This window comes from Perissodus microlepis, chromosome 2 (assembly GCF_051167445.1).
Source record: "Perissodus microlepis isolate ML-2025 ecotype Zambia chromosome 2, ASM5116744v1, whole genome shotgun sequence".
Classification (NCBI taxonomy): domain Eukaryota; kingdom Metazoa; phylum Chordata; class Actinopteri; order Cichliformes; family Cichlidae; genus Perissodus; species Perissodus microlepis.
The window spans coordinates 2,731,791-2,757,119 of record NC_140462.1 but is presented as its reverse complement, the minus strand read 5'-3'; the positions used below and the strand labels follow the sequence as shown (position 1 = coordinate 2,757,119).

At 41.8% G+C, this 25,329-nt stretch overlaps 1 protein-coding gene across 2 annotated transcripts in view; it reads right to left on the bottom strand.

Moving 5' to 3' along the window:
- Positions 1 to 25,329, bottom strand: part of aff2 (AF4/FMR2 family, member 2) — a 189,934-nt gene that overhangs the window by 105,705 nt on the left and 58,900 nt on the right. For both annotated transcript variants that reach the window (XM_084940141.1, XM_084940148.1), the window contains exons 3-4: positions 20,482 to 21,145; positions 18,832 to 19,265 (exon numbers count right to left, since the gene is read on the bottom strand). In XM_084940141.1, the coding sequence (XP_084796267.1) occupies positions 18,832 to 19,265; positions 20,482 to 21,145 (1,098 nt within the window). The remainder of the gene's footprint in view (positions 1 to 18,831; positions 19,266 to 20,481; positions 21,146 to 25,329) is intronic.

Sequence of the window (25,329 nt, the reverse complement as noted above, 5' to 3'; positions counted from 1 at the left end):
CCTTTAGCGGCTGCCACAGCGGATCATCCATCTCAGCCTATCCCCAGTATCCTCCTCTGTCAGACCAGCCATCCTCACATCCTGTTCCTCTGCATCCATTAACCTTCACTGTGGTCTTCCTCTTTGCTTCCCGCCCGACGACTCCATCTTTTGTCATATCCACGATCCTTCTAAATAGTCATCTACATTACGTGGCTCCCAGTTTGTTGCCTCCTGTCACTAGCTCAGTGTTGCTTTGCTCATAAAAGGGTCCCGACAGACGAGCCACTGTTTGACTAACTTTACTAACATCTCTTTGAGCTGTTGAACTACTGCTTCTGTACAAAATGTCTCCTGTTTAACAGCCATTTTCTTCTCTCTGTCCTGCTGTGATTACATCCATGTCTAGAGCCACGACTAGTCTATACAGAGTAAACCACAATTAGAGCCAGGTGATGTGGAGACTGCACTTTCAGTCATTTGCATTTGTACAAAAGGTACAAAAGGCTTTTTCAGTCCTTAGGCAGAACTTTGATGCTGTCACTTCAGGGCTCTGTTTCCTGAATAGCTAAAAAACTGCTGACAGCATCATTCAGTTTGGCGTGTGTTGGTGGGTGACCTATAGCAAAGGTCTTGGCCCTTTGTTAGTCTATCAGCAACCCCTATTATCTCTGCTGTGAAGCTCTCATAGCTCTCCCGATGAGCATAAGTAAACTAAAGCTGCTTAACAACAACCTCTGTAACATTGAATTGAATAGCAGACAAAATAAATAATAACGGTAAAACTCCTTGTGCAGTAGCTGCAGTATGGAGTTACTGCTGTGGATGACATCTATATTATACGACAAGGGGAGGGAGATTCACAACTGTGATTAATTGTGAACAGAACACCTCCCACACACACCCCCACACTCTCTCTTTCTCTCTCTGTCTCATAGACATCCCCCCCTCCCTCCCTTTTATAAATACACACACACAACACATGCACACACTCTGCTATATTAACGGAAAGAAAAGGGCTTTATATAGCCACACACGCACCTCTGTTTTAATTAGCGGAAAAAGGAAACACACACACGCTCAGAGACGGCAGTGTAGCGGGGACAAGGGGATGACTGACAGCTGTATGTGTGTTCGTGTGTGGAGGCAAAATTCAAGCTGAGTATATTTGATTTGTTCTGTTGGCAGGACGTGTTTGAGTGTGTGTGTTTGCACTCGCTGTGTGTGTGGTCTGTCTGTGTGGGGCTCTCAGCGTGATGTCTGCGTGCTAACTAAATAAGTGCCTCTTGAGAGGAGGGGACGGCGGGTGGAAGGTGGAGGGGTCCTTGGCAGTACAATAGGGCATCGAATGTGTGTGTGTTTCTCTATACATTCAAGTTTATCCGTGAACACACGTATAATTCCTGGAGGACTGAATAAATTCCTCTTTGCAGGGAAAACAAATGGCATCTTTTCAGCTAAACATTTGTTCTAACATTGAAGGGATGTTTTTTTTTTAAGAATACTTACAGGCTTCTAATAAAGACTTAAATTTGGAGGTTTTGAGTTTTTGGCTGTAGGGAAAGCACGACAGCAGGCTGGATACGGGGCTTTGCTTTAAAAAGCACTGATGGCATTTTCACAACCTGTGAAAAGTTCACCTTAGATTGTTTAATTTTCAGTAGAGAACAAAGACAAAGCCGTTTGTTTGAACCAGGAGACCAACCCTCCCTATCAGACGTTCAGTTCTTTCTAAAATCCATCTCAAAGCGTCGACTTTGTGTATGAAAACACTGCGGTGGCGTTTCTGTATCAGTTTCAGCAGCGCACAGGTCTGTATGTATGCAGTCAGAGTAACAGAGCAGAAAGGCACTCAGAAGCTGCATGTGTCTCTAACGATGCACCCGCTGAGAAAAGGAACTTGTTGGAATGCTTTTTGTTACAAAATATCAACACCCCTTTGCAATTAGCTTACACCTGCTGGTTACATTGTTCAGAGGCTGCTCACACTACTGTACATTAACCTCTGATGTATTGACTTTGCCTCACTGCTTTGCTAGTTGATCCTGGCAGCATCTCCTCCATCACAGAACCAGGATCATGTCTAATTTCCTCACAGCAACACGTTAACTGTTAAATTGCTAAAGCTGGGTAAGCAAAGCTTCTTTGTACACAAGAAATGTAAACGGTACAGTCTCGTGTTACACTAAAAGAAATCCAGTAATATGATCTGATTGAACAAGTAACTAAATAACTGACTGCTGTGAGTGACACATTACTCAATACAACGAAAGCGTTAACATCGTCTCTTTTGCTTTTGAGCTGCTCGGCTCATTAAAAAAATATGATTGTTTTGAAGAAACAGCAGAAAAAACAACTTTGGGCACAAGATGCTTTTCAGCTTCTATTTCACAATCTTACTCGAATTTATTGCTCCCAAAGTAATCTCATAAAAACCTCAAAGCCACAGATTTTATTAGAAAAAAAGATTTTTTATGGCCGACCAATACAGGATTTTTAAGACAACACCAGTGGCAATATTTGGTGTAGGTATTTTATTTAAGGTGGACATGAAAAACATGTAAATCAGTGTAATAGATTTACACTTTAAAGATATGATATTTAGATCAGTGCTGTCAGCGTTATCTCGTTTAAATGACGTTAAGCGAGTTATTGCGGATCGCCCCACGCAATCCGCGATAGCTCGCTAACAGAAATTTGCCGCGTTAATGCGGTTATGGCGTTAACGTCATTTTAACGAGATTAACGCTGACAGCACTCATTTAGATTTATCTCCTGATAACTTTTTTCTTTCAGACATATGAAACAAACAGATTTCCTTAACATTAGTTCTGTATTATTTATATACTTGTTTACCTTCTGCCTGAATCAGTCTGGGTGTTTCTCCTGTCTCTTCTTTCCTTTTTAACCTGAACCATGAAGTAATTACCAAAAAATTCTAATTCTTTGAAACTTTTGTATTTCTTACACAAAGTCAATCTTACTTTTACTGTTTTTACTCACTTCACTTTTACTTTTCTTTGTTTTTCATCACTTTTATCAGCTCATGCATGTCATAGTGTAAGGCCCTTTTATTTTAACCGTGTTATTTATTTTACACTTTATCATGCTGCTGTCTATCTATCTAATTGAACCTGACAAATTCAAAGTTGTGTGCTTCTTTTTTCGTTCATGGTACAAATGTCAATGAAGTTTTGGTGTTGTGCTGCAAAACAGGATCGATTGTACAGGGTAACTTTGTAGTAGAAGGTAATTTCATATGCAGTGTTTCACAAAGCACAACAAATATTGATAAACACACAAACTGTTCCTGTGGAGTTTGAATGGTATGAAAATACAGTTTAATGTAGTTCAGTGAAGGCTAAACTGGTTAGTCTGTAGTACTGTTGTACAGTTTACATTAATTCACATTGATGGACTGGTGCAGCGCAGGCTGTGGTCTTCATGGTCAACGTTAAACAGAGGCAGAGCAGGGCATCTACTGATCGGAAGGTTGTGGGTTCAACCCCTGGATCGAATATCCTTGGGCAAGATCCTAACCCTAAGTTGCTCTCCGATCAGAAAAATAATAATATTGTTTTCCGTGCTTCGATCTGGCTTAAACTAAATTTGATTGTATTGACAAATAGAAAATGATGTGGAGAGGGAAGTGCTAATCACTTGTTCATAATCTAATTTGATTACTGCTTGAAGACTATTTTGGATGTCCTACATCAGCGGTCCCGCCATTGTAATGTCAGACAATATTTCCACGGACCGGCCTTTAAGGGGTCGCAGATAAATACAACAAAATAAAATGATCCGACCAAGACAAAAACTGTGGTATTTAGTAAATATAATAATAAAAAATGTGAATTCACTGTGTAATTGTGTAACTTCATTAGCAGCGTCCTCCTGAAATGCGGCAACAACACTGACAGTAACATCCTCCCCTCTGCCCCTTAATGCTCTGTGGTTGCTATGGTAACGCCTAAATATTTCTTTCAAAATAAGACACAACTACAACACGGGAAAAGACCCAGGGAAACCGAGTTAACGATAAAAACCCTGAAAACTGAAATTTCACAGCCGAGCCTCAACTCTCGCGTACCAAGCGATTCACGGTACCAGTACCGGTCCGTGGCCCGGGGGTTGGGGACCGCTGTCCTACATGACATCTTTAGTTACAGCTCCTTGTCTCGCTTCCTCTCCTTCTGTCTGTCGCTGCCTGCTACCGTAAAACGTGTTAACGGATAAGCTGCATCTGCACAGGTCGCCCAGCAGAAATGTCTCAGCAGCATCACCGGTGCCAGTGCTGGCCTTCGTCCCGGACGCTGACAACCACAGGGCTATAAAATGAGCAGAGACCTAAGTGACTTCACAGGTAAGCTGTGTGCATTTACACTGCGGCCAAAAGCACCGCTGCAGTGTTTCACACCGCGGTGGCGACGACGAGCGAGCGTGTGACACAAAAACACAAAATCCACAGTGGTGTCGGTCTCTTTGCTTAATCAGAAGATAACAACACCTCAAAGTTTGGTGTGTCTATTTCTCACTCCTCTCTCACCTATTTGCTTGAAGCACTTTGGCTGTTTCTTGTGTTTATTCCCAATAAACACATTCTTCGCTGTGAAGAAAAAGTGTGAAAGCGGCGTAAACCGTAAACGAACACTTTCTTCCACCTCGACACGTCTTCCTGTTGTCTCATCAGGCCAGCCCGGTCATATTTTCCTCCTCATTTTCTTTTTCCTCTCCTCCTCATCCCACATTCTTTGTCTCTCTTGCCTCTCTATGCAGTTTAAGTCTAAATCAGGGGATTTGGGGGTGTTAAGAGCTGAGGTGTAAAACACCGGCTGGCTCTCTGTAAGCTCCTAAGAGGAGAAAATAATCCAACACAAAGTCTTTTTCTCAACAGCAGCTCTCCTCCCCCCTAATCACCCCATTAGCTGCCTCTTCCTCTTCCTATCCCCTCTTTTCCTTGTGGCCTAATGCTCCCTCGTTAATAGTCAGTCATGGTTGTTTGACTGACTTTCTGAGCGTTTGTTTCTTCCTGTATTAATGTCCATTTAAATCATCAGTGATGCAGCGGCCTGCACGGGCAAAAGGAGGAAAAAAAGGACTCGGCATTCTGCTCTGATTGCAGGATGCCTTTTGTTCAATCAACCAATCACGCTTCATGTTTATTGATACTGAGCATTCCCATTAATCTTTGTGCCGCCTGTAATATGAAGGAACAGGAAAACGCTAAACAAATGGCAGCGACAGAGGGAGAGGGACGGATCCTCTGTGTAATCTCTCTGATGCATTCTCCCGTTCACTCGTCCTTAAATAACAAACTGTTGCGCACAGAAACAGAACAGAAAATGTTTCCTCTCACTTTCCTCCCCGGTCATATCTCTCACTCTCTCTCTCTCCATCTGCGCTGCTCTCTCGCCCATCTCTCTCATCTTCCTCCTCTCCTCTTCCACCCTCCTCCCTCTCTCTCTTTTTTATATTCATAGGATTTTAAAATGTCTGTAATGGCCCTGGTAGATCAAAACACTCTTTCTCCCACTGTGTGTATATGTCTGTGCGGGTAAGCTTGTGTGTGTGTGTTTACGTGTGTGTGTGTGAGATTTGCATATCGTGGCTATGCTCTGATTGGCAAACTGGCAATGCAGAGCCCAGCGGGGCATTTTTTATTAAAAGGCCCAACGACACACACACAGATGCACACAGACACACACACGCACACAGACACACAAAGTTAGGAACAGCCACTGGCCTGTATCAGAACCTAATGAATAATACTAAAGACCTAGCAGTAGGGGTTCTCCATGTATTGTTCTGTAATGCGAAGAGCTATAAAGATTTTTTTATTACCATATTTTTATGGGCAACAGACATGAGCTGTTATGGAACAGTCAGATATTTTATTACTTGTTTGGATCAGTTTTTTATTGTACCAAAGAAAGTTGCTCTGTAATTTATTATATTTTACTATTAAAGATGTTTAAAGATTAGCTAAAATGTTTTTTACCCAAATAGCTCGAGCTCAGAAACAGAGCAGCTTTCAGTAACGTGTTAGGAATGTGTTTGGCACAAGAAGGAAGTGGAAATAAGTCCAATTTTTAAAAAATCTCAGCTGTACTTTGGACCAAATACAAAGTTCTGTAGGGTATTATGAGGAGCTGTCTACAGACCTATAATAGATATAAAGGGTGATCCATGCACTACCACTGCAGCAATATAAAATAGCTCTTTTTTATAGTCGAGCAGGCAATCCACTTTATTTGGCACCATGTGGGCACATAAAAGAATGAATGTACTTGCAGAACCAGTGGCTCCAACTAAATCTGATGAAATAATATCCTGAGATATAATGAACAGAAAGTGCTGCCATTAGTCAGCTGACATGTGGGTTTTCACTTGTTTCTAGTCTGTGTATCACGACTGTGAGACATATGAGACGTCGTTAGTTTAACATGTCAGATGTGCAGCAGCAGCTTCAGATGCTCTCTCAGCCTCTGACCTCCACAAACTATTCAACTGTAAGCTGTAGTGGAAACAGCTTTAATGTACCGGCCCTGGAAGTGTATCCACATGGGAGGGATCTTCTCTATCGACTCAGTACAGAAACTCTGGCTCCTCTACTTAAAGCTAACACTGATTGTTTTTGATTCATGTAAACTTGTTTGATAACTAAGTATTTAAAAGTATAATTTCCATTGATTGTGGTTTAGGCTGTGCTTCCCACTCACATATCAGCTTTGTAGTAAAGAAGTGCAATTATAATTCTGTGAATTTGTGGCCGTATTGTTAACTTAACTCCATCAGAGAGCTGAATATAATTAACCTTCCTGTTACGTTTGTTTCTCAGGAGCACCAATGATCTTGACCCAGGGCATGTTTACTTATCCAAAAGGGTCAGAAACGAAAACAATCCCAATAAACATTGTTTATATCTCATTATTAACTCCATTACTAACCATTTCAATCAATAATTGGTGTAATGGTCTTCTTTACCTCTCACAGATCATGGCTCATTGGGGATAATTCACTTGTTTTGCATAAAAAATGTTTTAAATTTTTATTTTATAATTTATTTTTTTCTTTTTATCACAGGGACAAAAGCAATCAGGGTTTTTTTTTTTTATTCTGTCAAATTATTTATGATTAAGATGCTGTACAGTCAGTACACCTGAGCTTTCCATGTGAACTGCCTGCTGCAGTGGAAACAGTAAACTTGCACCAGTGAGGTGAAAGACAGTTAAACGCTCTGTAAAGCCCAGGGAAACTGCAGAGTCAGGTTATAAATGCCTGTGACACCTTTCATATCATACAGTCACCTCATACTGCAATTTAATGCATTGTTAATATCACATTTGAAAGCTTTAAAATAAGGTTTTAGACCAAAAGCTAGCACAGCAGTGTTTGAGGTGAACAATAATATAAGCTGCATGGACACGATTAGCATTTGTTCACAGAAAACTTAACATTATTCTCTTTAAGTCTGGATTACCAGCTGGTCTAAACAGGCACCGGCCCCGAGTCCCCCGGGTCCACAAAGCCTGCATGTTCACCGCCTGTCAGTTTTTGGTGAAATGATTAATTGAACCTCGGGGAATTCACACCATTCAAGTGCATTACAAATGAAGCAGCAGCATGACCTCAGGGTTATGTCAAATACTATTTTTAAAAAGCTTTTATTGATGGCTGCTATTTCTCAGTAAGGCTGTACTCAATCAAATTAGCAAAAGTAACAGTAATTATTCAGTTTTATTCCACATCGGTCTACTGATCACAGTGGATTTACATGAGGTAACCTTTACATTGGCTCTGCATCCCCCTGAATGTTTAGAGCCACGATCCCCTAATAACACATAAAAATCTGTTTTAATAAAATAATAATAGGTCAATATTGATAATTACAGTCTAAAAGGACTCGCTGTTTATTTTGCTTTTTCAAATACGTCTTCCACCACTGCCCATAATTATTTTATTAGAATGTCACACACTCTGGCTTTAGACTATGAATTTCAGTCTTTGACTGTGTGAACCCGTGACACTGGCTACATGCTGCCGCTGGCACTCTAAACCCCCTAAATCACTCTAGCAGAGGCTGTGAAAGTGCAGGGATTGACTGCCTGACCCCCCCCCCCCCGGTCAACGATCGCTAGGAGTTCGCTGTGCGTGTCGAGCGGTCCAGCCTCCACTGACTTGAACTGCGGACCTCGGATTCACCAGCCATGCGTGGCTTGAAACATTTTTGAATTAAAACAGCACTTTTATCTGTCCAGCCTCTTGAAAAGTGCCTAATTTAAATGGTGTGAAGGAGAGAGGGAGTTGGAGGGGGGGTTTACTTAGGGGCGAGATGACTGCACTCTGAGGGGCCATAATACACACCATCAGCCTATTATAGCGCCTGCAGAGATCACTGCAGCTAATCCAGTAAGCAGAGCTATAATGTTAATCCTCGGGGTAAACAGTTCATCTGAAATCATATTCCGTCTCTTATTAACAGCATCTTGAAATGACTAACTACTCATGTGGCATCCACATTAATTCACCCAATACACTGTGTGCGCTCTCTCTTAGATTAAAGCACTCTGTGCAATGTTAAGCATTGCAGCCATGCACTTTATACTGTTCCTGTACATCTCCACATAACATGACGCCGGCGCCTGCTACCTCGTAACAAACCTGACAGCGGTCTCAGCTGTTCTGAGATCCTGCCGCAGTGGCGAGCCCGGGCTGCAGCCCTCTCTCCTCTGTGATCTCCCTTATCACGGGGCGACTATTGCCGTGATGACACCCCGGCAGCGCCATCGTGGTGGGAGACCTCTCCCATGCTATTCGTCTTTAAGTATATTTCTCCCCAAGCACCCTCTTCTCCGTCCCCCTGCAGCCACTCGAGGCGAGTTTGATTCATGGAACTGTGCTCTTTGTTTCTAGAAGATGATTTTTATGATCGTTTTATTATCAGCACAAAGGCTGAATCATTTCATCTTCCCTCTTTTTTTTGCAGAGGCAATTAGTCGGCTTTATGAAACTCAAATAAATTAAAGCGTTAAAAAGCTTCCAGTGAGTCACAGGGAAGCTTTGAAATCACATGACGTGATACGCAGTCGCTACTTTGCAGGGAGAAAAGACAAATATATAGCTACTGATATACTGAAAAGTTGTGTGCGTGCGTGCTCGTGTGTACATACCGCTCGGCCGCGAGTTGACAGGCAGCCTCGGGGAAAGAGGGGCCTGATGGGTATTATGCAAATGAAGCCAGCTGTTTGCTGCATTGGCAGACTCCTCATAACTCTCTTCTAGTTCTGCTGCAAGTGAGGAAATATTTTATCCCCCGCCGCCACTTTCTCCTGCCTCTTCTTTATTTCCTCAGAGAAGGTATTTCTATAGACTGTAATTTTATACACACCCTTCTCCCCACATTTCTCCATTACTCCCCTGCGTCTGCCCGGCCATCCATCTGCACTGTTACAGTAATGAATGTACAAACAGGGAAGGCTTCCTTAAGCATTTGTTGACTTCTGCAGTATAAGTAAAGTAAATTGCTCCTTGGCTTGGAATACATAGCTTACTGAAAAACAAACAATAAACAGTGTTTTTAATGGCTGCTTCTTGTGTCACTTCACACACAAGTGGTGCCTTTCTGCTCACAACAGAAAAGATAAAAGCGCAATTTTCTCTAAAATAAGGTGAAATTCTTGCTAGCTGCTCTCTATTCTTTAAGAGACACTTTGCTGCTTTCTTTTCAACGAGGAAGACGTGATTTAAAAAAATACATTAATGAAAATGTCATGGCCAAATATAGTGGGACGAGTCTTTTGCAGCACACCCCGTTGAGGCAATCACAGCAATCAAGTGTTTCTTGCAGAGAGACTTCTCAGCTTGACTCGTCTTGAGCGAAACTGCTCCACTTCTCTCATGTTTGATGGGCGGCAGACGGGCGCGTAGCCTTTGACTTGACCACGTGTGACAATTATTTCTGTCTTTATCTCCAGGAACAACTCTTCTTTCAAAGTTTTCTCTCTCTCTCTCTTTGGGTTAAACTCTGTCCCAGCAGGGTGGATTCGCTCAAAAAGGCTTCAGGGTTAAAGAAGCCAAACCTTCAACAGTCCAGCAGCCTATAATTTAACCCAACCTTTTAACAGCAGTGTGTACACAGAGCGATTGAAGTGTGACTGCCGAGGTATATTAACAAGTGCCAAAATATAATTGGCGGAATCTTTATTGCTGTTTTAATTTTTTTTGTTCATCCAATCCAAGAACAAGATTCCTCAAACATTTGACATATGGACACCCCTCACTCAACCACACAGCATAAGTAACCTTCTGATATACAGTGGTTCACCTTTCGCGGCCTCGCTGTTTCACTGATTTTTTGTGTGTGTGCAATTTTTGCAATTTTGCATGCTTCTTCTTTTTTTTTTTTTTTTTTAACAGTGCATTGTGTTCTGCGTCCTGATTGGCTGTAGACCATTGTAAGTCAATCTCCTCCGTGTCTCCTGTACAGTACAGAAAGTGTTCAGCTTGTCAAATTTACATAAATCTTCGATCGCTAGCAGAGTGACTCTGAAGTGCTGTACTGTGTGTTTGTAAGTTTTCTCCCCAACAAACACAACAATGTCGATGAAACGTTTTGCACCGTCAAAGGCACCTGTGGTAGCTCCCAGAAGGCAGAGGACGATGCTAACCATCGCACAAAATGTTGGACTTCTGGAGATGCTAAAGGAAGCTAGAAGTTACTGTATTTTTCAGATTAAAAGGCGCATTAAGCAAAACAAAACAGTCAGATAAGTCAAACATTATCCAACTCATTCTTCTTGCTTCCTCTGCTCCCGTATCTTTGATTCATTAATGTTGAATTCTCTCGCAGCTGCTCTATTCCCGTGTTCTGGACCTGAAAACAGGGTTTGATCTTTGGTTTCATTCTATGATACCGGACTTATTTTTTTTAGGTTTGAAAAGTGTATAAAGTGTGTAGTGAGGGGTTTTACAGCCTTAAAACATCTATTATAATTGTAAAAAATAAAGCTGGCTACTTCACAGATTTCACCTATCGCAGGTTATTTTTAGAGCATAACTCCAGCAATAAATGAGGGACCGCTGTATTCACTATCCCATCATTGTTTCAGTCAACGGTCTCCTACACACTCGCTTGTAGTCGCTTCAGTCAGCCGACTAAAAGATGAGCAACCTAATTACTTCACATTGCTGGCAGTTATTTTGCTCATTGTTGCCCAGATGTCACTCATTTTCTGGTCTGTGGATGCCAGTTGCTTCCCGCATACACACACGTGCATACTCTATTTGCCTTTATGTTCACGTTTTAGCTTGCTTTTTTCTTTTTTACCTCTGTTTTGGTCTCCACCCACTCCTGAAGAAAATACTAGGGGCCTTTAACAGCTCCACTGTGTTCAGCAGCCAATCACAGACTCTGTTGTCCTCGTGTTTGAAACACTGGAACAGTCGAGTAATGTGGGTTTATTGTGGAAACTTAATGAGGGCAGTCAGATGTCCCCTTGCTTTAGAGAGGCGGATAAGTGCTGTTCAGATTGGTAAGAGAAGCTACATGTAAACCACCACAGCTAAAGCTTAATGTCGACACAACAACCATTTCTACCCATAGCAGGGGGATTTTAGTGCAATGACTCCACAAACACTTGCTAATAAATCAGCACAGCTGCTGCTGAATCGCACCGGCTTATCTCCCTCAAAGATGCTTAACGTAGCAAATTAATATGCAAATTGGCATATGACAGCAACACACACCAGTTTTACAACACGAGATCCACCAGCGGGGTCATTTTGACCTCATCCTGCAGCAACAGCAGTGATGGCACAGATGTCAATTCTTGAAGAAGTTCAGTTATTAATTTCCATCTAATTGCTATAATTATAAGTAAGATTTGTAAGCAATGTTTTAAATTTTAGGGATTTAATTAGTTTTAAAACGATTTAGATTTCATTACTGATTGTAGAGGTATGTATAGTTTATAATTCAGTAATAAACAAACAACACAGTACCTGACACATGTAGACAATTAAGTTTTAGTAGAAGAAGAAAAGTATGGAATTGTTGTTCTTTTAAAACAATGAGTCATATTCAGTTAAGCTAAATTAAAGAAGGTATTAAAAACAGAGTCTCACTGTGAAACAGATTGAGCCGGTCACGTGCCTACATTTCAGAATCGACTTCACAGTTGGCTACAGCAAAATAAGAAACACGTTAATTTAATTTAATACATTCATTCTTGCAAAAGCACAACAGCAACACTTTATAATTTCGTCCACATCTGCCTGCTCTTTCAGCCACGATTCACACCGCTCTGTCTCAGTCTGCAGCCCTCCTTTACTTTCCTGAACTCTCCTGTTCGAGCCTGAAACCCGTCAAGACATGTTGAGGAGGTCATTTAGACATTTGAATCAGCTGTGTTGGATCAGGGATAGATCTAAAATCTGCAGGACACCGGCCCTCGAGGCCTGGAGTTGCCCACCCTGCTCTATGGGGCCGAAATGATGGTGTCAACATTTTCAAACAGTCACAGTTCTTTTTCGTTTTTTTGGCCAACACCTCAAAGTTCACTATGTGATACATGAACCCATTTTAGGAGCAGTCATGAATTATGACTGTGGGGTTACATAATGTGGTAGATTTGATAAGTTACCAGCAGGATCTAAATGCAGCGTCTAAATGTTCCAGGTTACCTCTCGGGGGATGATTTGACTCTTTTCACTTTGCTGAAAAATATCGTTTTGTTCAAGATTATCAAGAGTTTTGATACGTGAAAGCACGAGTGACAGCATTTTTAGGATAATCATAAACTCCCTGCACTTGTGCTGTGAAGATTGATATTTGGAAATTTAAAAAAATTAAATTTCTGTTATTAAACGCAGAGTATCCCATCTCGATGTGGACTCGATGGCACCCACACTCCTCAACTGCTTTGGATGCGGTGTGAAGCGGCCGTGACCCTTTGCTGTGGCCCATTCAGCGCGAGAGCACATTCGGGTGAGTGTTTTCCTCCAATCGGGAACGAGCTGCTGCAGAAACATAAAGAACGTTGACTGTAGTGCAGAGAGAGAGCGAGGCAGGGATGTCGCAGACGGTCCATCAAAAGTCAGTTTAAGCAGCTTCTCGGGCTGACATCAATTTTTATAAATGTGCATTCCCGCGCTCCTTTTATCAAGCCACTGTGTTATATAAAGGCAGAATCTTTTCATCCAAAAAGGCATAAATGAATGCATTCTCTGAGAGCCGAATTGATTTGGTTGGTGTTAGCCTCGCAGTGATTACTGACTGGAGGTCTTAGTCTACCCTGCTTCTTATTTACCGCTACATTAGCGGCGAGGCGCCGCGTGCACCTCCACACGCGCCTCACGGAAACACCACAGCGGGCCTTCAAATCAGTGTGAAATTACATCAGCGCCATACTTTGAACTACATGTAAATGAAAGTTGTTACAGTGCTGTTGGAAATGTCACCTGTCACCTCCATGTTTACCTTCTTGCAGTCTTGCTTGCAGCGCCTCACAGACGCACTTGTGTATCCACTTGACTTGAACATTGTTTACCCGAACGAGAATGCAGACTGGAAGCAGCTGAATGTCACTAAGAGCGCCCTGACAGCTTGAGTGGTTTTTAAGGACAGAAGACAATTCTTTCCTAAATACGATAGTGTTTTTGTTTAAGGATAGTGAGCCAACGGGAAACTGCACATGCAGGGGAATTATTAAGGACGAAGGTTTTAAAGGTGCCTTTAAATGAAAAGTCAGTGCAATAAATTTTTCTGTTTAGTGTTATCAAAGAAGAATCTGTTGGTTTAAACAAATAAAAATAAACAGCTTTTATGATGGCTGTTTTGTCGCCATCTTGAGGCACCAAATTGCTTCGAAGACAACCGACTGAGCGCTCGCACACCTGCTCCACGTCTTTGAAGCAAGCAGTTCAAAGGAAATATGGCCGCGAGTTCATTGCACACAGTCACTTTGTCACTTTGGTTGTGCTGCTGTCTCCAGTCACTGTTTTTCCTTGCGTGACTGGAGCGTGAACCACCAGATGCTTGTGGTTTAAAATAGGGTGTTTAGCCCTGCAAAGGTGTCCCTGTGTATCACTTTACTGCATTTATTGAGCTGTTTTTTGTGTAAATTTAACAAGTTTCAATCAAAGTTTAGCACAGTTAAGTGGGTGCAGCCATTAGCTTCTTATTTCCCTCCTTATCTCCTGGGACAAGTCAAATCTGTCCCAGCAGAGTAGACTCCCATTAAAGCTGCGTCCATACAGAAAGCCGTTTACTAGCACACAGTCTCAAAAGTTCAGTCTCAGCCAATCAGCTACGCAGCCACCAACCCTTCTCATCTCACGTTTCCCCTCCCGGCAGGCTCGACGCGGTGCCATCGCAGCAGTCTTTGGTATCGTTTAGCTGCCTCTCTGACGCAAACATTCGGGACTGCAGCAGGTGATGTGTCAGCATTTCTGAACGAGCACGTTGTGAGCTTACAGTATGCTTGTTACTGTGCAAACTGCTTCGCAGCCTGTGAAAGTAGCCCAATGTGTAGAGCGATATTTAATATATACAACCTCTGTTTTTGTGGACACAGGTGACAGTTTGAACGCAGGCTCCTCTGTCATAGTTTATTTCCGTGTGAGACGGGACATCAGAGTAGCCCGCAGTCTTTATGCTTAGTAAAAATCTTTCTATGTATGTTTGAAAACCTGTCACATCGTGTGAATCGTAACTTGAACTCTGAGCGGTTTGTTATGTTATTGTTGGCTGTTATTTGGCTGCATGTTTACGTGATGAGGCTACAGCAGTAATGACTCAACGTAACAATATCTCAAAGTGGATCAATCCAAAGTGAAACCATGCAGCGCCTCGCTGTGAGCTGCTGACAACAACTAACAGCGTGTGTGTGTGTGTGCGACCAGAGGTAGATTTAAGCCTACTGTAACTGTTAGGAACAGATCAATAGTGTTATCACTCTCTCCGTCTCTCTCTCCCTCTCTCTGCTTACTCTCTCTCTCTCCCTCTTTCTATCTCTCTCGATCTTTCGCTCGCTCGCAAACACACGCGTGCGCGTCCGAGCGCACTTGGAGATAAAGCGCGCTGATCGATAACTCTATAGTGCTAACAGAACACTTCCAAAGCAGTTTAAAGGTTTATTGCACACACTCAACAACACAGCCATGACTCTAATATCGAGGATTTCCAACACATTCATTACACCTGAACTCATTTGAAAACTGTTCCATGAAAAATCAGCTTTAAGGATCTCTTTCACTGGAAACACATTAAAGATTCTGCTGCTACACTGTAGCCAAAGTTTCGGTTCGTACACCCATCAAAAGGCACCAAAACGGACATCTTTCCCCCCGCTCGCTTGCTGGCATGAAACGAGCAGCGGGATTCTTCGAGTCTTTCATTTGCTTTTTGGTTCAGTCCTCTGATTTGCTGCTATTTTGCTGTTTAAGCTGCAGAACGCATCCAATAACTCATCTAACCAGAACAAATACAGCGATGATAAGGTGCTGTAATCAGTCAGTCATTGTCTTTCTCTATCCCCTCTTTCCTCTTTCTGCCCACCTTCCTTCCCTCCCTCCGCCGCCCCGCGCTTCACATCATCAGTCTCCCCTTTTTTCCTCTTGTGTAACCCCTCACCCCCACTCCCCCCCCCCCCCCACCTCGGTTCGTATTGAGTTTGCATTCTGCTTCCAATAAACTCTCGTCAGGATAAATATGAGAGGAGTGAAAAACAAAAAACAACTAAAAGAAAAAACTAAACAGCGAGCAGGCGTTAACGGAGCATCCATGGATGTGTGGGAGAAAACAAAGTGAAAGAAACACTCATGGCCATGAATGTACTCTCTCTCTCGCTCGCTCGCTCTCTCTCAGCAGCCATAAGAAAGTGTCGAAAGTATATTTTAATTCCCTCCTTCTCTCCCCCTGCTTTCTCCTTCTCTGTGCCATATGCTCAAAGCTCCATCTTGGGCTCATTTGCAGCACTGCGCACACACACAGACACACACACACACACACACACACACACACACACACACACACACACACACTGTTCCTCAGCTCTATCAAAGCAGAGGAACAGCTGGCTTGCTCGATATGGATGACTACTCGCCTGTCAACTACTAGTTTCACATAGCACGCACACACACACACATAGAGACACATGCACATCATCATCAAGTCCCGGTTCTGTTTGGAGAAGGTGAGCGAGCGAGAGATTCTGGCCAGTGTGAATATTCACCGAGATAATATTTAAGGAAATATTACAGGAGACTGGAATGTAATCAAAAATTGCAAACACGCACTCAGGCTCATGACATCAGAAGCAAAATGACAGTATGTGTCGCTGTTAACGGTCTCACACAGATGCTCATGAATAATTTTATGTGTCAAGTTAGGGGGGGGGGGGGTCTATTTTATTACACACTCTCCAGGACAAGTAGTGCTGCGGTATAGAGTCATTAGAGTGATAACTTATTTTACAGTTAGCATCAGTATTTGTCTAATACAGTGGTTCCCAAACTTTTTTTGCTAGGCCCCCCTTTGTTTTACAAGAAAAACACGCCACCCCCCCACCCACCCCCGCGCACACGCAAGCACACGCACAACCACACCCTCCAACCACACACGCCCATATTCATGTCACGCTGTGCGCACGTTATTGATACACATGAGATGAATTGCCGAATGGCAGATAGTCAGATTAACAGTATTTTGTCTCTATCTGCAGTATTTACACGCTTACACACACGCAGTTACTGTCCCTCCATTTACAAAGGCAGAGGCGTCACGGTGTGATTATTTTACGTGTAGTTGTTTTTTTCCTGTGTAATAATGTTCAACATTGCTGTCAATACATTTTTCAAAAATGTCTCTCTGTGCAAAATGGGTTTAAAAACACGAACAGCTGTGGGATCCTGTTTGTCTGTGATTTGAACAGAGGGAACAAACTGTGGCAGGATCAGCCTGATGTTATTTGTATCCCGCTGTAACTTTACTGTATAAAGAGCAAACATCTCCAAAATGTCAGGAGTAGTTAGTCATTACAACAAGTGTTTGTGAACTAAAAATCAAGAATGTGGGATCCTGTTTGTCCGTGATTTAAACAGCCCAGCGCTGCTCCCGACGAAGGGAAAACCAATCCTGCAGGGAGACCTACCTCAGCACTTGTGCAGGTGAAGCCAAAGGGAAGATTTGCTTCATCATATTTTCTAGTCTTTGGCTTAAAATGAAGTTGGTTTGCAAACATATTCAGCGACGCTTCATCTCCTGCTTTGCTTTTGTGTGGGCGCCCCGTGCTAGCAGTGTCCAAGCCTCGGTTTTTTTTCCCTTTTCATGCCGCGCCCCCCCTGCAATGGGCCCCACACTTTGGGAAGATCTGGTCTAATACATGATTAAAGGCATGATTAAATGAAAACTTGTTAAACAGCACTGCATCCATGTGATTTACTAGTTTTAAATTTTAGTATGTTGCTACAAAGTTCAGCATAAACAGGATATGGTCTGCTGGCTTCAGTCGCCCTGACAGCGATTACACGAAGGTGGTTATTAAAGTTGTACATTTTCCAGAAATACAGGGCAAATTTCAAAGATTAAAGATTTAAATTTCTGAGGAAAAAAAGTGACAATTTTATGAGAAATATTTACTGATTTCAAATTTACAAGATTAAAATTGTAAATTTGCATTAAAAATTTGACACATTTAAGAGAAAACGTATTAGGTTAAAGTGATCATTTTAAAAGAAAAAGGGTTGATTAAAACGGCAAAGGTAAGACAGAAACTGTGGACATTTATGGCTTAAAGGGGGAAATGTACGAGATTAAATTGTAAGTTAAGAAAAAAATGAGTTACTGAGTTCAAAAATAGGAATTTCTTTCCATTTTAACCTTGAAAAGTGAAACAATATGACACTGACTGCAAAAAACTATGTTTCCATTCTTTGGCATGAATCTGTCATTCAGACACGTATTTATTTATTTTCTCTGCCTTCTGTGGCCCTAATGCTGCTGTATAGTCACCATGTTGCTGTGAATCACTGTTGTTCAATTAATCTTGTTGTCATTAAGACAACATAACGTTTGACTGTAATTTTAACACCATAATTAGAGCATCAGTGATACGTTTAAGGTTGTGCTGTAGTGACTAAGACCTTTCACCGGTTTTATTTGAGGCGCAGTTAAACGGCAAGAAATTCAAACTGGTAAGAAGGCTAACATAATTTTATAAGACGTTAATATGTAGCAATACTTAGGTGTCCTAAGCATTTCTTTTATACAGCAGTTAAACTCCTTGAACTTGCTTAAAGCCCACACGGGGGAAACAGTTGCTATTCGATCCTACATTTCACATGGATCCTCTTCAGGGAGGAAATTAGGAATACTGACACTTTTTTCCACAAAACTGTTTTTTGTGTTGGTTTGTTATCTTGAACATAACCTGCTCCGGAGCAGGTTAGGTATGCAGAGTGAGTTACCATGACGATGAACCCGAGTAAGGTGAGGACTGAACCAACTTAACATGGGTTAACCCTCAAGTAACCTAGCCCCAAATGCTATGGATTTGTAGAATATGTAAAAAATTACATTTTCTAGTTCTAAGTAAAGTGAACTGATGGCTTATATACTATGATCAGGAATCATTTGAAGGACTGAAATTTTATTTTCTGTTATACTTTTTTTTAAACAAGTTAGACTGAACTTTATTACCTGATTTCTCAAAGAGTTTTCAGTTAAAAACAAAAATGCGATCTCGCACCCTTGGGATCATTTTATCTCATCTTAGACTAATTCAGTGAAGACCATTTATTTCACATTGGTTTAATATAGATATGGAAAACACGTTCCAGTAATTCTTCTCTTACCTCTCCTGTGTGGTTGAGACTCAGCTTGGGCAGTTTATTCTTCGCATTTCCAGAGTTTCCTCCATAAGCCTGACTGCTGTTAAATCCCTCTGTGGCCACTAGAGGGGGTTTAAGTTGGGGAGAGTCACTAGGCGCCTGGTCTTGGCCATCCATTGGTCGAACATACGCCGTAGGCTTCTGCTGTACAGCTATCGGCTTCCCTGATAGGCTACCAGGTGGGAATGTAGGCGTGGTCAATCCAGATGTGGGCGTGGTTAGACCTGGAGTGGGTGTTGTCAGAACTGACGTGGAAGCCAGCGGGGAGGACGATGTACAGAGGTGGGAGCCTGTCTCACTTTCAAATGGGGAGGATTTAAAATATCCACCATTTTCTGCATTAGTGGAAGACTTAAAGTGGCCACCATCCATGGCAGTAGATCGAAAGTTGCCACCATCTGTAAAAAAAAGAAGACAACAATCAAAAGTCAAGACTAACCAAAGAAACACCTGTTATAACACAGCGTTGCTTAACTCTCTGCTGGCAAAACTTAATGAAGGTTGAAATGCTGAACCTCTCCCAGATGGATGTAACCAATCACAATCAAAGCTAATGATGTGTTCAACGTGCTTCTGAAATCAAATGCAAGATGTGGTTATCACAGAATGCAGATGTCAATTTTCATGAATTCCCCAAAAAGGTGACCGAGTGTGTTTGTTGCTGAAATGATTCATTCAAATGATTCATCTGTGCTCATGGCTCAAGCAAATAACAAAGAAACAGATTAAAGAGACGTTTTACCAGATGACACCTGGAATTAAGGACTTTCTGAGAGGTAGGTGAGGTGTGACCCCACTTTCCTATTTAAGCCAAAGATGAAGCTAAACCTAGGATTGTATTAGCTGAGGTTAGCATAAAGGTTGTAGTGGGGGCGAGACAACTAGGCTGAATTTGAACAAAGTGTTTTAACAATTCTCAGCACTACTTTTACCAAATAATACAAACCCATTGGCCTGCTGGGCCTAAGTTAACGAACCATTTAAAAAAAATAAACTCTAACATTAGCTCGTGCATCTTATTAGCCTACCTATTAGCCATTTTTGCATGTAAAATCACAGCTTGAAACAAATGTAAATAAGCTAAAAAAAAAAAAAGACTAAAGAATCAAGTAAATGTTGCCATTTGCATGTACGTGATGGCACCAATACTCCTAAACTACTTTGGATGCAATGTGAAGCGGCCGTGACCCTTTGCAGCCGCCCATTCAGCACAAGCGCATATTAAGGTGAGTGTTTTCCTCCGAACGGGAACGAGCTGCTGCAGAAACATGAATATGTTAAATAAATACGTTGACTGTAGTGCAGAGAGAGAGCGAGGCAGGGATGTCGCAGACGGTCCATCAAAAGTCAGTTTAAGCAGCTGACATCAATTTTTATAAATGTGCATTCCCGCGCTCCTTTTATCAACTAACTGTGACTTGTGTATAATGTCCACTAACTGAGCATCTAGCATTATAGCAGGTGGATACTTATCACCTTCACTGCTAGAAACCTGCTACACATGATATCATGTAGACATGCTAGCGTGTCTACATGATATTTTTCTTAGAGTACAGATGTGAAAGTTAAACAAGCCAAACGTCTTCTTTTACAGCTTTTTTTTTGCCGACTTACCGGCGAGTGGGTGGGTTTTGGCTGGGTGGGATGAGTGCCTTCTAGAAGAAGAGGAAGAGGAAGATGATGAGGAAGAAGAAGGGCTTGAATCTTCTTTTAGACCAAGTTCATCTTTGAGTGAGCTGAACAGCTCGTCATGTCTTTGCTGCTCATCCAACAAAGACATTTTCCCTCTGCTGGTGGTAGCTCCTGCTGTCACCTGCCCCTGCCCATTCTGTCCTAACCCCACAACAAGGCCTGTCCCCTGGGTGCTCTGTCCGTGGCCTCCCCTTGACCAGTCCATGGAGCTCCGGGACTTTTTGGAGTTCTGATGTGGGATTGCTGTTGATGAGGATGTGGTTGAAGGGGGTGGTTGCATTGAAGCTGTAGAGGAAGAGGGTGTATTCCCTGTCTTCTTGTCCCCACCTGTCTCTGCTCCTCCTCCTCCACCTCCTCCACCTGCTCCTCCTCTCAGGGCTTCGTTAAAAAGCTGGGATGGCTCTATGGCGGGTCTCTCTGTCGCTGACGTGGTCGGGGCTTGCTGCAGGTTGCTGTTCGCTGTTGTTCCTTTGGGGATTCCCACCAAGTGGCTCTGGTTGGAATGGCTAGTTAACAGGTCTTTCATTTCTTCATACGAGCCCAGCGTGTTCTGGACACGATTGGCCAATGCATCACCTTTATTAGTCTGAGAGGAGAGAAGGAAGACAAAAAAGACAAGGGGGAAGGGAGATACAGAAGAGTATTAATTAAGCCTTCCATTCTTCCTTTTTTTACAGGTTTGATGAAAAGCCCTCTTTACTCATCTGGAAAAGAACAGTGAGAGATAGATAGGGTGACCACTGACCAGACATCAGGATGAGATGATTAATTAAATACATGCCACCCTTAAGAGGGTCCAGTCCAGGCTGGAGTAGTAAAATTAATGGGGCAGGAATCATTATTAGCCTGACCCCAGATTCTCAGGCATTAATGGCTTGGAGGACAGTGCACGTTTTACTGATATATGAAGGTAAAGCTCTTTAGCTTCTACCTGGTAACATGGAGATGTTCCTCAGAATAGCTCAGCAGTACCTTTGGTTTCAGTCATTGACAGATTCTTTAATGATCAAACTACACGATTTGATCATCTGGCATTTTAAAAAGGACACGGGTAATCAGCAGCGGTTTCAGCGCTTCTATTTTAGGAACCGGATTCTTGCAAAACGTCAGGAAAGAGGAGCAGGGAAAAAGTGAAGGCCAGTAGATTTTTATCCTATCCATTGACATTTCCTTTTTCTACCAGAGTTACAACGTGTGTAGCAAATATTAATCATGAGTCAAGTCTGAATTATGCAAGATCTCCAGCCTATAATTTACGTGTGACATTTCATCATGAGCTGCAGACGAATGATGAACAATGGAAACACTGAATGAGATCAATGTCGAGTGTGGCCCTGTAATTTTATTGTACAACAGTGTTGAGGTTTGCTCAACAGATTTTCTCAGGTAGTTGACAGCCTGCACTCGTTTAATCAGCCCTGTGCTAACATTAAAAGGCAGCGTCAAATAAATGTGAGGTTGAAACGTGAGAGTAAAAAAACAACCTTATTCTAATTTTTGAGCCAAGGTGAAACTGCTTTATTTGAAGAGCTTAATGAATTTGTGAATAATGAATATGTAAGGTGAAGGTCATAGTACCAGTATTGGAGTGCAAAACAAATATATAATTATGTATCTATATCTATATAATCTGTGTGAGGTTTCCTTATATCCTTTATTCTCCTCAGTAATGACAGACTCTTGGCTACATGTTGTGTGGTTTTGTTTTTCCAGTGCTAACAGCTTCAGTCAATAACCACATAATACTGTAATAACATGCAATGATCCATGGAGAGGTCTTATTGCTGAAGAGGGAATTGTAAGTGCTTGTGCGCATGCGTGTGTGCCACTTCACAACATTACAAATTAGTATAACACCACCCCAGTATTTGCTCTAATAGAGAGCCGTGTAAGTACCATTTGATAATAATTGCTATATTGTGGTGCCCCCGTTTTTCTAATCATCACTGGTTTGACAATAGTTTATGAAGCAGGCAGAGCCAACTTTCTCCTTTTTATTCTGACCAGTCACACAAACATCAGGCTAAACTATTACTAACTAAAATCACCAACAATAGGGCTGCCACAAACGATTATTTTGATAGTCGACTAGTCACCGATTATTTTTGCGATTAGTCGACTAATCAGATCATCATCCATTGGATGTAAAACATACAGCTTATTGCACCAGCAGTATCTGCTCTTATATAACTATCATTAGCTTACAGCTTTAAGTGTTTAAGGTATGTGCTAACTAAAAATAAAGACAAGATGACAGTTTGTTAAATTTTAATGAAATTTGCAGATTGTTTTGGTGAAGTTTAATAAACTCCTTGCTATCTAAAATATAACAGGACACCGGAGTATATTCTTGAGCATCTCATACTTCTGATGATCAGCTGTCTGCTTGACGTTTGTTCAGCTGTGTAAAAACTATAACTTTAATCTCAGCCAAACCGATTTACTCAGGAACAAATAAAATACTAAAAAAAAGCCAAACAATAACATTTTGAAGTTATCTAAGTGACTTATATATGTTTAACCTGAGTAGCGAAAGACGGCGGTGGGTTTGAAAACGATTTGCCGGGAGTCCGGTGTTCTCACGGCTCTAGTGAGCCTTGCCCCCGGCTCGCTATCGAGCTAGTGGGTAACAGACGTCTCTGAAAACGTCGGAGTGCTTTTGAAAATATGTGGTGTCTTGATAAACTGAGCAGATATTTGAGGTTTACACAGCTACATTCTCGCCTGAAAATATGTTAAACGTTTATTTTGTGACCCAGAAAGAATAATAAGAGTAATATTAAAACTAACTAGCTGCCGCCATTGTTGGAAACTGAGCTGGGCTGCGCTATGAATTCTGGGACAGAGCTTCTTCTTCTTCGGGGTTTAACGGCAGCTGACATCCTTGTACATGCAGTGCTGCCATCTTCTGTTTCAGTCCGTTATTACACTCTTAAATCCTACTACTTATTCCTGCGTCTTTTGTGATCTTACAAAGCTTAAAATGAGGCGTCGACTATTAAATCAGTCGTCGACGATTTTGATAGTCGACGTAATCGTGACTAGTCGACTAATCGTGGCAGCCCTAACCATCAACAAGAACAGGAAAAGTAAAAACCCAGCGAGGTCCATAATTATCTGGACAATGACATTTTTTGTAAAATCAAACTTTACATATATGATTGAAATGCAGACTGTTTGGGTTTGACAAAAGTATTGCATGGGCTGTTTAGGAATTATAGATATTTTTATACATTTTTGAGAGGCTCAAAAGTGGCTTAAAAATCAGATCATCCAACAAACTCTAAGAGGAGCCAAATAACGCTGGGCTTCTGGAAAATGAAGAAGGTCAGCATCATCAAAAGGCCACAGAAGATAACTTTACCAAATATATCCAGGAACAGCCTCAAAGAGGTAGGTTTATCACTGTCAAAGGCAACAATGTAGACACACCGTCATAAATGGAAGGACAGACAGTTTACAACAAGGTGCAAACTGTTGGTGCAACACTCAAGACCAGATTAGACTTTTGTGAAAAATACATTTAAAGCAATTTCTGAAAAAAGTCTTTGGAAAGATGAAACTGATGCTAACTTGTAGCTTAATGATGGGACAAGAAAAGTATGGAGAAGGAAAGGAACGCTTCACAATCTGAAAGCGCCCCACATCATGTGTCAAACACAGTGGAGTGTGGATCAGAAGTAATTATATGTGCTGTACTGGCAGTTCACCAAAATACCAACAATGTGTAGCCCAGTGGGGATGGTGCTCCGTGGGTAGGTAAAATGCTCATTCGTTGAAAAGCTAGTGGCAGAAAAGGAAAAAGAAAAAACGTGACTTCCATCTTTCCAGATAACACAGGCTCTAAGCGAGCACATTTAAGCATCTTTAAAGTCTAAGCTAACCAGCAACAAGAGTAGCTCATTTACGGTGGTTGCACATATTTTAACACTGTCCCCTGGTGTCACACATGGTACACTCCTACAGCTCTACACAGGACCAATGAATAACCAGCACCCAACCATCTTTACTGAACATCTCTGGTTACACTAATATAGAGGTTAATAGAACTGATTCTTATGATTGTGTGTGTCACAAAAAACGTCAACTCGAACCTATGCGAGTGGAAGGACCATTCATCTCTTCGTCATTTCACTGTATCCTTCAGTTTTAGACTCTAACAAAGCAGGAAAACCATGGAAATACCGAAATTAAACAGGGCAAAGAATCAAGCCTTATTTACAAAAGATTCACGCAAAAAAGGACAGAATTGCATTCAAATAATCTTAACAGATGTAATTTCTGTGTGCGCACACTCACACACTGGCACGCAAACACTACACACCGTGAAGTTAGCTGTGAATAAATTAGCCCATCTCTTCTCCATCTCGGGCTCATGAATAAAAGATCTGGTGGCTGAAGAGGAACAGAAAACACATTTACAGAGAGGCAAAATGGAAAACAGAGGAGAAGGAGAGGATGAATACCTATGTGCGTATGAATGTGTGTGTGTGTATGAATAGATCATCCCAAATAGCTGCTAACGGCATAACACTCTTTAACAGGATTAGAAGAGGGATTAGCTAATAGCTGACAGAGAGAATGAATACTGGAGAGAGGGAGAGAGAAAAGACAGAGGCAGAGTGATGGACAAACGGGAGATACGCAGGTACAGAGAGAAAACAGAGACCGGTGGTGGACAAAAAAAAAGTAAAAATGAAGGCGAGTGGAGCCTGGAATTACTAAAGTTCTACAAATTGTATACGTGATGATCATAAAGTGATGATACCG